At 34.2% G+C, this 12,982-nt stretch overlaps 1 protein-coding gene across 1 annotated transcript; it reads left to right on the top strand.

Moving 5' to 3' along the window:
- Positions 1 to 3,297: 3,297 nt before the first annotated feature.
- LOC126720912 (serine/threonine-protein kinase Nek5) lies at positions 3,298 to 10,673 on the top strand. The gene is made up of 14 exons (XM_050423768.1): positions 3,298 to 3,913; positions 4,025 to 4,091; positions 4,172 to 4,237; positions 4,336 to 4,382; positions 4,493 to 4,538; positions 4,644 to 4,724; positions 4,812 to 4,854; positions 4,969 to 5,018; positions 5,674 to 5,755; positions 5,862 to 5,911; positions 6,864 to 6,937; positions 8,018 to 8,069; positions 8,161 to 8,802; positions 8,887 to 10,673. The coding sequence occupies exons 1-14, from the start codon at positions 3,816 to 3,818 to the stop codon at positions 10,390 to 10,392; spliced, it is 2,904 nt and encodes a 967-aa protein (XP_050279725.1). The 5' UTR covers positions 3,298 to 3,815; the 3' UTR covers positions 10,393 to 10,673.
- The last annotated feature ends 2,309 nt before the right edge of the window (positions 10,674 to 12,982 follow it).

Here is a 12,982-nt window from a genome sequence, read left to right on the forward strand (position 1 = left end):
GTGAATTTCGTGAACCGCTAAAACCGGGATTGGACCGCACGAACCGGTGAGAACCGTGCAGTCCAACCCCCTAGCAATTTTTTTTTTTTTTTTTAAAAAAAAAAAACAACTTAACAAAATTTTATTCTACTTAATTAAATTATCCATCTCTTACAAGGAATAAAAAAATTATAATTAAAATCCTTCAAAAATATTCAACTTTACTTCAAAAATTAATCATAAATTTTAATGTTTTCATGGTTATTATTTTATTTTATTAACTTTCTTATTTAATTATTAAATATATGCTTGAAAATCATTAAATTCCCCTCACATATATAGATATATTGTCAATTTTGCTAGTTTTATAAATTTAATATCTATATTTAGGCTTTAATTAATTATTAAATTAATTATGACATCATCACGGTTCGATCCCGGTTCAACCTCGATTTGGCCTCAAAATCCTTGAACATCTCTCTTTTACGGTTCAATGAACGATCCGGGTCTAAAAACCTTGCCCTTAATAGCACGAAGTTGGTTCTCAAAATGTGCATAATGCTAGTAAGAGTAATAACCCAATGAGATCGAAGTTATGGTTAAGCCACTTAACTGGTGGTGCCCATGGCTTTCCTTTATGCAGGGAAAAAATATATTTAAATTGTGTTTACGTCTCTACTATTTTTATATTTAGTTGAATGACATTTTTTTGCTGAATATTTAGTTGAATGACATAAGTCAAAACTAATTTCGTCCATATATATAAATATATATATATATATATATATTTATATATATATATATATATAATATAATATAAAATAAAAATCTCATAATTGATTTAAAGAAAAAAAAGACTTTTTTAATTACACTTCAACAATAAATGTGCAACCAACTTTAAGTTGAAGCATCCAGGCCGACCATGTGACATTTTTACTCCAACATTTTTGGTTTTAACAGTCGATTTCATGATGAGACAATTTGGAAAAAGTCTAGAATTACAAAAAATTTTACAACTTCTTATCACAATTGTAATGTGGTAGTGTGATTAGTGAAAAAAAAAATTATGGTTCTATGTCTAAATGATGATTAATTACTTACAGTCTACTATATCAGAATTGTGGAATAATTTGTAATTCTAAAACTACTCGATAATTTAAGTAAATCAATTTCAAAACTCAGTCACATACGATCATTAATTTTTGCGAATCACTGACCATTGGATCATGTCTTTTTTATATTTAATAATCTAATTATCTACCATGTCCTATATCATAATCTCTCTCTCAATGTTATGTTGTGTACTTATAATAAACTGTTGAAAAGATTTTGGTTCTATGGTAGTTCAGCGGTGTGTAAAACTAGTATAGTTAGGTCAACTTCATTAAATTGTAACATAATTCTAGTCGAAAAAGTAAAAACATAATGAAAGTTAGTTAAGCTTCTTATGGAAATTTGATTAACATGGAAAGCCAAATCATCTAACTCTAACCAACCTTGCACTCACACAAATTGACCAACCACAGCCCACTGGTTATGATTTTATTAAATAATCAGCTTTATTAAATTTTATTTTTTGATGCTGACAAATCACAGTCTTCATGTTAATTGAAACGCACTTAGATTTATGGCATAGAAAGTGAGGTCGTACCTTTTTCTTTCCCTTCTGCACCAACCTCCAACTACCTCTCCTTAACTTAAAAACTTCAATGGTAATGGTACTAAAAATTTATTATAAACTGCAAACTCTACAAAGCTAATTTTTATTGGGTCTAGCTAGTTAATGAGTGCCCTTGTGACTATTTTAAGAAAGTTGTTAGGGTCTAATTAATTTAATAGTGGTCCTTAAAAAATTTGTTAATGAATTTTTAATATCATTTATTTGAGAAATAGAATAAAATTGTTACAACATTTTTTTTTTCTTTTACCATAAAAAATTTCCTAAAATGAGTTACTATTAAATGTCTTTAGAGCATCAGTTATTTTTTCTTAACTAAGTTTTAATATTACTCTTATGAAAAATACAAAAAATTGTCAAAAAAACTAATTATTTTTTCTTTTCTTACAAAAAGTTTTTAAAAATATTTCTTAACCTAATATCTTTAGCGCATCCGTTAACCTTTCCCATTTTTATTATTATTATTATTTTTTAACTATCTTAGGCTGAGAATTATGTAACATTAGTTAGCATTAGTAATTTTTTTTAAGAAAAAAAAAATAGGAGAAGAAGAAGACGAAGAAAGGTAACTTAGGCAAAAATTAATTATGAGTGAAGCACGTGAGGAAAGTGTGAAGGGGTCCCATGAACAACAAGTGCTATAATAATAATACACTAAATACTATGCCACTTTTCCCCAGATGTCTGCGTCGTTTTCCGTAATTGCATGTGCGCAAGTTAGCGGATTCCAATTCCAGTGAATAATCCAGTAGCCCCGGAGCGTAAGAAAGCTCAAGCTTTTAGCTAAAAGCCTAAATCAATGTGTTATGTGCGTAAAAGTTTTGGCATTGTGGCCAACCAATACCAACAATGTCAAAAAGGCAATATGGCATTTAGGTCATGGGTGACATTGATAAGTAAAAAATAAAAATTCCCTCTGTGCTTTGATTTAAGTAACACTTACCAGGCGCCCGTTAGGACTTATAATAGGTAGCGGCAAGAGTTATGCCAAGCACATGGTTCTGAAAACAAAGAGAGCCTACTGACACCTTGCTTCTTTTAAATGCACCCTTAAATATGCTTCACCTTATCTTTGTGAGTGTATAATACACTAATCATTTGCTTCAAAATTGTCAACTCATGGTAATCTACATAAATTACTCCTAGTCCTACAAGTAGGCATTTTTTTTTTTTTTTTTTTTTTTGGGTACAGAAAAAAAATGAGTTGGAGGCTACTCGCGTGGTTACAGTGTCTGGGCGTTACTATAAGTCTATAACAGTATCCAACTCGCTCCAAGGCACAAATGAATAGGACACTCACAAAGTGCTAATGGGTGTGATCGAACCCGTGCAATATGCATGAAAGTCCAAGTTGTTTTCCGTTAGGCTACCAACCATGTGGGTGTAGGCACTATTTTCACTACTTAATGAGAATTGGAATCAATTAAGAGAGAGAGAGAGAGAGAGTGAAAGAGCCTAAAGTTTTTATGGTTACAACTATGCTACCGGTTTTTTTGGCTAGGCATTTACTCTTTAGAAAACTTGGCATAAGGTTCCCATGAGTATAAAAATAATAATGAGAGAGCGAGAGACTCTGTACAAAAATAAATGAGCATACCAGCTGGGACTGTCGGCGTGAAATGAAGCAAAACTATAATAGAGAAAGAGAGAGAGAGAGAGTAGTGGCATAGTTGAAGATTTTAGTTTGAGATCCTGGTTAACCGCTAACCATACTTGCCAGTTAAAATAACCACCTCCTTTCTCGTAATTTCAGATATAAATATATAAATTTTAAAAAATAATAATAAAAATAAAACAAAAAAGGAAAGTAGCAGGAGTGTATTTCTTTCTTTTTATTGTTTCTAAGCAAAAACAGAGTAGAGTGAACAGCAAGGCTAGTACAGTGAAGCACTCGTACAAGATTTTTTGCGAGCTCGTTGCTGGCTATTATTTTGAGAATGAAATTAAAGAAAAAAAAGGAAATCCTGAAAATTGAATTGAATTTGAAGTAGAAGAAAATTTGAGGGAAGCAAAATTGTTGTCGGTGGTGGCTATTCTAACAAATCCAGTCATATGAGCAAAAAGGAATTCATGTAAAAAGTGTTGGAAAAGGAAAATGGTGTGAAAGCTGAGAAAAATATAAGATCGCTTTTTTTTGAAGGAATAGATTCGATTTCCGATGGAGTCTCGCATGGATCAGTACGAGATCATGGAGCAGATCGGTCGAGGCGCTTTCGGAGCCGCCATTCTCGTCCACCACAAGGCCGAGAAGAAGAAGTAATGCCTCTCTATCTCTATCTCTCTCGCTATCAATCTCAGTGCTCTGTGTAAATATACATTTTCCATAGACTGAATTGAAATCCGTGAATCTCTTTTTTTTTGTTTCAGGTACGTGTTGAAGAAGATCCGGCTAGCTAGGCAAACCGAGCGTTGCAGAAGATCTGCTCATCAAGAGGTAGCTTCAATTCTGTTTTGTGCAGCAATTTTGGCATGGATAATTACTTTAATTTTGCTGATTTTGGTGAGTAACTGTAGATGGCACTAATTGCGCGAATTCAACACCCTTACATTGTCGAATTTAAGGAGGCGTGGGTCGAGAAGGTGAGGACTATTTTGTGTGTTCTTGATTATATGATCAAAATTGTTCTGTATTTATTTTTTTTCCTGAATTAGAAAGTCCATGTTTTGTAATAATGTAGGGTTGCTATGTTTGTATTGTCACTGGATACTGTGAAGGTGGAGACATGTGAGTTTCTTCTCTGATTTTTATTTACAAACCTCAAATAGAAGGTCTTGATTTCTGTCATTTACATGCAATATCCCACATTTTTTTTCTTTTGCTTGAATTGTTAACAGGGCCGAATTAATGAAAAAGTCCAATGGGGTTTATTTTCCAGAAGAGGTAGTTTTTCTTGTCAAATAGAAATTTTTTTTTTTTTTTAATAAATTTTTTATGTTCATATTAGAATTCAATATCTTTGGGTTGATAATTGTGAACATTTCTCAGAAACTCTGCAAGTGGTTCACGCAACTACTACTGGCAGTCGAATATCTACATTCAAATTTCGTCCTACATCGTGATCTAAAAGTATGTGTACAAGCTGGTCGCTTTTCTTTTTCTCCCTGTTGGATGTCATCGTTGTAAATGCTAATTTGTTTGTTGCTCTCTTGGCAGTGTTCCAACATCTTTCTAACCAAAGATCAGGATATTCGTCTTGGTTAGTTTGTCTATGTTGTTATTGTGTTGTGATAAATTTGAAACTGATTTATGATTTAGTTCTGTTACTTATTTATACTGATGTCCCTTGTTATTGTCTTTTGTTTCTGTATAGGGGATTTTGGACTTGCTAAAACACTGAAGGCAGATGACTTGGCCTCTTCGGTATGTGTACTTTATATGGAAATTTCGTTTTTTCATATGCAAAAGTTTGGGATGGGAAACTCGATGTTTACATTTGACACCAGGCTATAGCATAATGATCAAGACCATTCATATACTAAACAAGTCTAGAAGTAAAACTATTCGCTTATCTGTTCATCATTTATCAAAATAAGTAATGTTATAACTGACTAGCCTACCTAAAGCTAAGGCGAAGTCATTTCAATAAAATTACGATTTTTATAAATTTTGATAGCTTTAATTGAATCTTATCATAGCTCTATACAGTTTTAGAGGTTGATAAATGACAAGGACACTTTATCTTAAATTTCAATTACCTTTTTATCAAGGTTAGAAATTGAAAATTTTAAGTTGTTTGTCCAAAATAACTCTACCTGAAGATGGCTTAAAATTGCTACATAAATATATTAAAATTTTCTCATTCATAGCTTTTCTGTTGAAAACTTATCCATAGGTTCCTATTTTATGAACATCCATATAACTTTGTCCTGATGCTCATTCTGTAAATGTAAATTCAAAGTTATTCACCTCTTATATGTTACTACAGCAACATAGTAATAGAACAAAAGTAAAAGGAATTGTTAATGTTTGTGTTTCCTCTGTGGCATTCGTTAATGCTCTATACCTTCTTGTGCAGGTAGTTGGAACTCCTAATTACATGTGTCCTGAACTGCTGGCGGATATTCCTTATGGTTTTAAATCTGATATTTGGTCTCTAGGTACGTGTTTTATATCCTATTCCAGTGATGTTCTTAAGTCTTGTTGTGCTACACCTTAAATTGTACATTGTTGACACCTATCAAAAAATTGTACATTGTTGACCAGGGTGCTGTATGTATGAAATGTCTGCTCATCGTCCTGCCTTTAAGGCTTTTGTAAGTCCTTTGACCAAATTATATTTCTTGTATTTTGATATTTTATAGGAATAGTTTTCGTAGGTTAAGACATTTTTTTAACATCTAGATTATGATAAGATGTCTCTTTCAATGTAGTAATACTTCAACTTAACAAGAACTTACTATATAATTTCTACTACCAGAGTCACCAATTGCGGTTTGACTACAATTTCCTTTTGTTTAAGTAAATTGAACCTTGTCATGCTCTTTGTTTTGTTTCGTATATTGGTAAATTGTGTTTGAATGAGCAATACAATGGAATATCATGAAAATGGTTTGTAGAAGTGCTCCAGAATGAGAAATTGACAGTCAGAATCACAATAAAGACCTTTTTCCAGCAATTAACCCCACCCCCCAACCCCCTTCTTAAAATGTTTTTTTGGGAGCTTTTCACAGAATCATATAGTTGGCAAACCATCTGAACTGCTATTTACTGACTTCACTCTGACTAACTGTAGATGTTAAACATGTCTGTCCATGTTTTACCCAGCCTTTGCTTTCTTCACAAATAGATACATACATTATGATTATGTGTATATATAATGTATGTATCATATTTCTTTTTGATAAAAAAATACAACTCATCCACCTGTATGGGGTGGGCTCCATAACTTCACCCTCCAACCCTTGTTTAGGGGAGAAGGATTTGGTCAGAAGAAAACTGGCCTTTGCATTCTGAATATTTTATGTTCTGAAAAGAAAAAAACAATGCTTTTGTTTATGAACTGTTTTGCATTTAGTTCATCTAATTAAATTTTATCACTTTGGAAGTGCTCAATGGTGTAACATATGATCTTATATGCTTTTCACTCTTTGGAAAGGCTTCTATAAATAATTATCTTTAGTTTATGATTACCTATTTTCACTAACTCACTTCATTTTAATTATTGTTATTAGATATTTGATGTTGGTGTTATACATCTGATTTCAGGATATGGCAGGATTAATTAGCAAGATAAATCGTTCCTCTATTGGCCCTTTGCCGTCCTGCTATTCCCCGTCCTTGTAAGTTCCAGTCTGCTGTTTTTAAACTTATTACACTTGAATTTTGATTGTATGCAACATCATCATAATTACATGAGCATTCAATGTGTTACTCTGGGTCTGTGCAGTGAGTAGGCAATTACTTTGCCTGGCTGCACGTACAGGCCCCACCACTGGAGCCTAGGTGTCTTTCATAGCAGGTTAGATTTGCACTTTTTATAAGATGGTGACTATGCTCTTGCTTTGCCTCACTGTGCCTTCAGGCCCCTGTGCTGGAGTTTAGGAGGTGATGGTACCTGGTAGATTGAGTGTGTGTATATATATAGATTTCTATATTGCAAGTGTTATTAAGATATAAATGTCTAGGTTCTCATCTAACACCTCTCATACACCTTTATGGTAGATGGATTTTGAAAACTTATGTGATCTCATTATGATATAATGGATTTTGTTTTGAGCCCCGTAACTCAATTACTTAAAAAAATTTGGTTGGTGAGTTCATAAAAGAGGTCGTCCATTTTCTTCAATATTGGGTGTGGCCATCTATGCAGTGTTCAAATCATTTATTATATAAACAACTTAGATTCTGCCTCCATTATCCTTTTACAATATATACTGTAATCTATTAAGCTTATTTGTTATTACAAACCTTCTCTCCCATTTCTGTTAAGCTGAATAAATCCATATTTTGGGGATTGACCAACATTTTAAGGGGTTAGAGATGGGCATAGAAATTGCTGGTGTCAAACAAGTATATATGCTGGTCAAAGAGAGAGTGGCAGTCACTGGCATTGGTGGTTAAAACTAAAAGCTCTCTGATGAGAGACAGAGAAGAGTCAGGGCTATCTATGGTGTGTGGGTGTGGGTGTGGGTGTGGTTGTGTGCGTGTGTGTGCGTGTGTGTGTGTGAGAGAGAGAGAGAGAGAGAGAGAGAGAGGAGGTGGGGGGTTAACCAACATTTGACTAAAGTTCTTTACTAAATTGGGTGACTTGATTTCCGCTTATTGTGTCATGTACTCAATTTCACATACTTCATCATATGCTATTAAATATTGGGCATTGTAAAGCATTATAAACAGTTTCTTTTGAATTTCACAAACAGGAAAACACTTATCAAGGGCATGCTGAGGAAAAACCCTGAGCATCGGCCAAATGTAAGCTTCTATACTAAATTTGCTGTGTCAAAATAAAACTATTTCATTAGCAGTACTTCATCTAAACATTTTGGGTGTGTACCTTGGTCAGGCGTCCGAGATTTTGAAGCACCCATATTTGCAGCCCTATGTTGATCAGTATCGCCCATCTTTCAGCCCTCCGACAGAATGTTCCCCAGAGAAGCCTATCTCTGGTGGTCGTAATTCTCGGAGAAATATGGCTGAAAGCCAAAACAGTGCTAGTTCTAGCAGTGACAAAGATAGTTTGCTTTCTAGTGAAAAATACATTCCGGAAATGGTCTCTAACTGCAATAATAAGGGCACTGACACAGATTTGGCTTCGATTGATGATGAAGATGTCTCTGAGAAGCTCCTGCTTAATGAAGAAGAACATGGGCCTAACACATGCACTGTCAAAAATGATGTGCAAGAGGTGATGAAACCCTCTCATCATGAACAGCAATCCAATATTGAATCAAGGCATCCAAAAACCATTAAGAATATAATGATGGCATTAAAAGAAGGGAAAGTTAGAGAAAATAGTTCTCCAATGAGGGGCAATCGAACAAAGACTGTAGCTGCATTGACCCAAAGAACAAACGCAGAAGCATTGCCTAAAGTGCCCAAACCTAGTGCTGTTGCTCCTGGTTTCAAGTCCAATGCAGATACACCAGCAAAGGCATCCTTTGATTTTGCAAAGCGGATTCAGGGATCACATTCTTTAAAGCATCAGGTACAACTGCGATTTATATTCTCTGTTATGGTTTCAGTACATGATTTGAACTGATCAAAGATAGATTGTGATTTACCTCTGCAGTTACCTGTTATTGACTCCTCACCTAAAACAAAACCCAGACATGACTTGACTCCTCCATCTGGTCCTGTAAAACAAGTTGTTGAAGATGGACCTCCTACTAAGTCAAGGCAAAGAACCCCCCCTAGTTTGGTCAGACGATTGCCATTTCCAGTACGGATGAAGCAAGTGGAGCTTGATGTTCCAAATGCAGTGAGCAGTTCTGTGAAGGTAGGGCCAAGTGAGATGCCCCATGAGGCTGAAAAGACTCATGCAGTACCTAAAAGTTGTTCAACACATGTTTCTAGGCACATTATACAGGAGCCACTAAAGGCTCAAGAAAGAGGTTCAAAAGGAATGCAAACAGATAGTAGCAATTCATTGTCATCTTCAGTGTCAATTCAAGGATTTGAGCTTTGTGATGATGCAGAAATTCCCTTGATTGACATGAAAGAACAGATACTCCCTAATCGTGAGAGTATCACTCATACTGAATGTATAGAATCACATCCAGCCAGCTGCTCACCTGCTTCCCAGTTGCATGCGCATTCTGAGATGTCTAAAAATATGGCTGGGGAAAACCATGGACATGATAAAAAATCTGTAATTTGCTTGGTCCAAACCTCAGGGGACATCATAGATCTTCAGAATACCACTCCTGTTATCGAGAAATTGAGTTCAAGTGTGGTTCAAGAACTCCCAATCCTGAGCTCTGAAGAAAGATTTGTTTGTAAAGATGATACCCCTGTAAGCAGGCCAAGTAGTGGGCATGATACAGTTATACAGTCAAAACTTACATCTACATCCATTGGTGATGACAAGTTCACTGTAAGGGAACTTTTATCATCAGTAGCAGAGACTACCCCTTCGGTTGTGTCTCCTCCTTCATCAAGCCAAAAGAGTTTGCAGCTGGATAAAGGAACCATTTTGCAAAATCCAACAATTGAAAAGCCAACTGCCACCCATCTTTCCCCAGTTTTTGATGATGTCATACATGTTATACGGCATAGTAGTTTCCGTGTTGGAAGTGAGCAGCCAGTACTGGAAACGGTAGAGATGGGGGTTCAGAATATGGATGTTAATAAGCTGATAAATGTAGTGAGGGATGAAATAGAGATGAGAAACGCAACTGCTTCTGCAACTTTTAAATCATCAAGTGGCACTGAAGCCTTGAGTTTGAATACAAATGTTTCTGAGAACTCTGGTCTCAAGGAAGTGGATGTGAGAGATGCTGTTCCTTCTGTTCTGAAATCTGATACCCTAGAGCCAACGAAGCCCAACCCCCCTGTGACCGAAGAAGAAACACCGGCAAAGGAAATCTTGGATGTTAAGTCTTTCAGGCAAAGGGCAGATGCACTTGAAGGGCTACTGGAATTGTCTGCAGAGTTGCTGCAGCATAATAGATTGGAGGAGCTCGCAGTTGTTTTGAAGCCTTTTGGAAAAGACAAGGTCTCCCCAAGGGAAACAGCTATTTGGTTAGCAAAAAGTCTTAAAGGAATGATGATTGAGGACAGTGGGCGGAGTTCATGATGTATCAAATCTGTGGTAAGCTTGCTCTGATATGATGCTTTATGTAATTGCTCTCATAGTTCTTAGCTATTTTTTTATGCTTTTTGCACATTCAAGCTCGATTTGAATTTAAAGAGAACACGCAGGACTTTTATTTTTTATATTTTTTTTTAGGGAGGGGGGTTCCTTATTATCCAATTCTTTCAATGCCTTCTTCTGTTGTACATAGTGACCATACAAGTTAATAACATTGTCTTCAATTCAAATATACATATATATGCTTTAGCTTGTGGTCTATGTAATTCAAGGCATTGTTTTTTTTTTTTGATCAGTTGTAATTCAAGGCATTGTAATCAATGGTCGTGGTTGATAAAACATAGTGATCAATGTTTGGAGAAATTGGAGAACCAAAAAGTAAATGTTTAGGTGTAATTTGGAAATGGATGTTTTAAATTATTCAGAAATTAATGTTTTAGTTAAGATTGAAGTCAGCTTCATTCTACAATCAGTTTTAGCCAAATTTACCCTAATACTTTTGTATACTAGAGCTCTTGGTACTTAATTTTGAAAATCTAACTGAGAGTGAATTCCAAACAGGCTCTAAATGAAAAGCTCAGGTTCGGCTCGAGAAAAAAGCTTGTTTATGCTCGTTTATTTAGCAGACAAGTTAAGCTCAAGTTTAAGCTTTCCTATCAAATGAGTTAAAACTCAAACATAATAATATATTCGTGAACAAACTTGAAAGTATGAGGCTCAATTTGAATATAGATGTGTTGAAATGTACATATGTATAAAAATATACTTATATAGACAATATTTGATTGTACAAGTTTGTAAATAAATTCACAATATATAAAATTGTCATTTCTAATTCATTGATAACGTAAATAGTTCATTTCATTGAAAAAATTATTTATAATTTTTAAAATACAAGGTTGATGGATCTAGTTTTTATTAGTTCATAAATGAAAATCATTTAATTTAATTAACTTAAACAGTATAATTTCAATGATAATTTAGTTATTAATTTTTAACATAGATTTGTGAAGGAGTAAAAAATTTTAGTTGTGTTGTTTAATATATTTAGGAAAAGAATAAGTTAATCTAGTAGTTCATGAATAAGATTAAACCAAATTTAAACATGCAATCTAACTTGTAGTATCCGTTTGGATACACATCTGTGTTTCACGTCTGGCATTTCACGCCCTTTTTTTTTTTTCATTGAGAAGTGCGTTTCAGTGCTTTCCAATGGGTCTCGTGCACTGTTCACAAGACCCACAAACCTCTTATTTCACCAAAAGTTTCTTTAAAAATAGGTCTCATAACACTATTCACACATTTAAAAATTATTTTGTTACAGTGTTTTCAGTTTTCAGCAAAATAAGCGGTATTTAAACGAACCTGTAATCTAACTTGGTAATAAGCTTGATAAAATTAAATGAACCAATTTTGAACTTTTAATATTTGGCTCATTTTTAGCCCTAATTCCAAATGATCTAACATTTGAATGTGTATATATTATTTAAAAATTATCTTTCCCTTCTAGTTGTTTTGTGTATAAAATCTCTTTAAGGAGGAGGGGAAGTTTGGTGAAATGAAATTAGAGTGTTTAGTTATTTTCAAGTGAGGATTGGAGATTTCTTAAGAGCTGCAATTGGGATTTTGCATGCTGATTATATTTGCTTCTCAAATTTTCAGGTTTTCTTTACTAATTTTAGTGCAAATCCCTATGATACTTCATACTTGTATAAAAGGCCATTGACCCTGGAACATTTATGAGCAACAAGGTAATTGCTTAGAAACGGATTTCAAAAAGAGGCATCCTGGATATATTTCAATTTTCTCTATCTCTTAAGGGATATGTCAAAGTTGGAAGAGAATAAAGGAGTTTTCTTCTTCTTTTTTTTTTTTTTCCTTTTTTTGAATGAGAATCATGAGTATATGACACTAACTTAATTCTGTAAACAAATTCATGATCTGAATATAAGATTATTTACCCTTTATGTAGGTTTGATTGTGAATATGAACTCCTTGGGACCTTTGTTGGATGCTCTTTCTAGCATTCAATTGTCCCATCTTTTTCAACTCAACAAATGTTTTCCCGGATTTTGCATTTGTTGCTTCATCTGTATATAGCACATCAAATTCAGATTTTAGCTATATTACTCTAAATAATCTGTTGCTGGTGCATTTACCATCCATATTGGCCAGGTTCACGGTCATTTATGTATAGATATTGATGAGTTTAATCATATACTATTAAGAAGCCATCTGTCCCTTTTGACTTTGTCTTGATTACTCCTCTTTTCCTGCTGGAGTGAGGAAACAGAAAGTCATCGTTCCTTAATTGCCCAGTTCAGCCAGGATGTGTGTTATATAATGGAATGTTTGTCTGAGATTTCAATGATAAGTATGGTAGAGCAGCTGAGCAGGCTGACTTGCATGGTTTGATCATAAAAACTTGGACTTTGGCTGTGAATTATGACATGCAAAACAAAACAATCTTGTATACATAAATGAAGAACAAAATTTTGATCTCGTACTTTATCTAATTTAAGTATGATTCCAAGCTCAGATCAGTATGTATTGTACTGCTGCTGATTTAGGAATT

The sequence above is a fragment of the Quercus robur genome, chromosome 1, assembly GCF_932294415.1.
Source record: "Quercus robur chromosome 1, dhQueRobu3.1, whole genome shotgun sequence".
Taxonomy (NCBI): Eukaryota; Viridiplantae; Streptophyta; class Magnoliopsida; order Fagales; family Fagaceae; genus Quercus; species Quercus robur.

Bases quoted from the DNA above. Each gene is read 5' to 3' on its own strand.
- LOC126720912 (XM_050423768.1), top strand. From the start codon at position 3,816: ATGGAGTCTCGCATGGATCAGTACGAGATCATGGAGCAGATCGGTCGA. The intron at 5,912-6,863 runs GTAAGTCCTTTG...ATCTGATTTCAG, and splicing joins GTCCTGCCTTTAAGGCTTTT to GATATGGCAGGATTAATTAG. The intron at 6,938-8,017 runs GTAAGTTCCAGT...TTTCACAAACAG, and splicing joins TCCTGCTATTCCCCGTCCTT to GAAAACACTTATCAAGGGCA.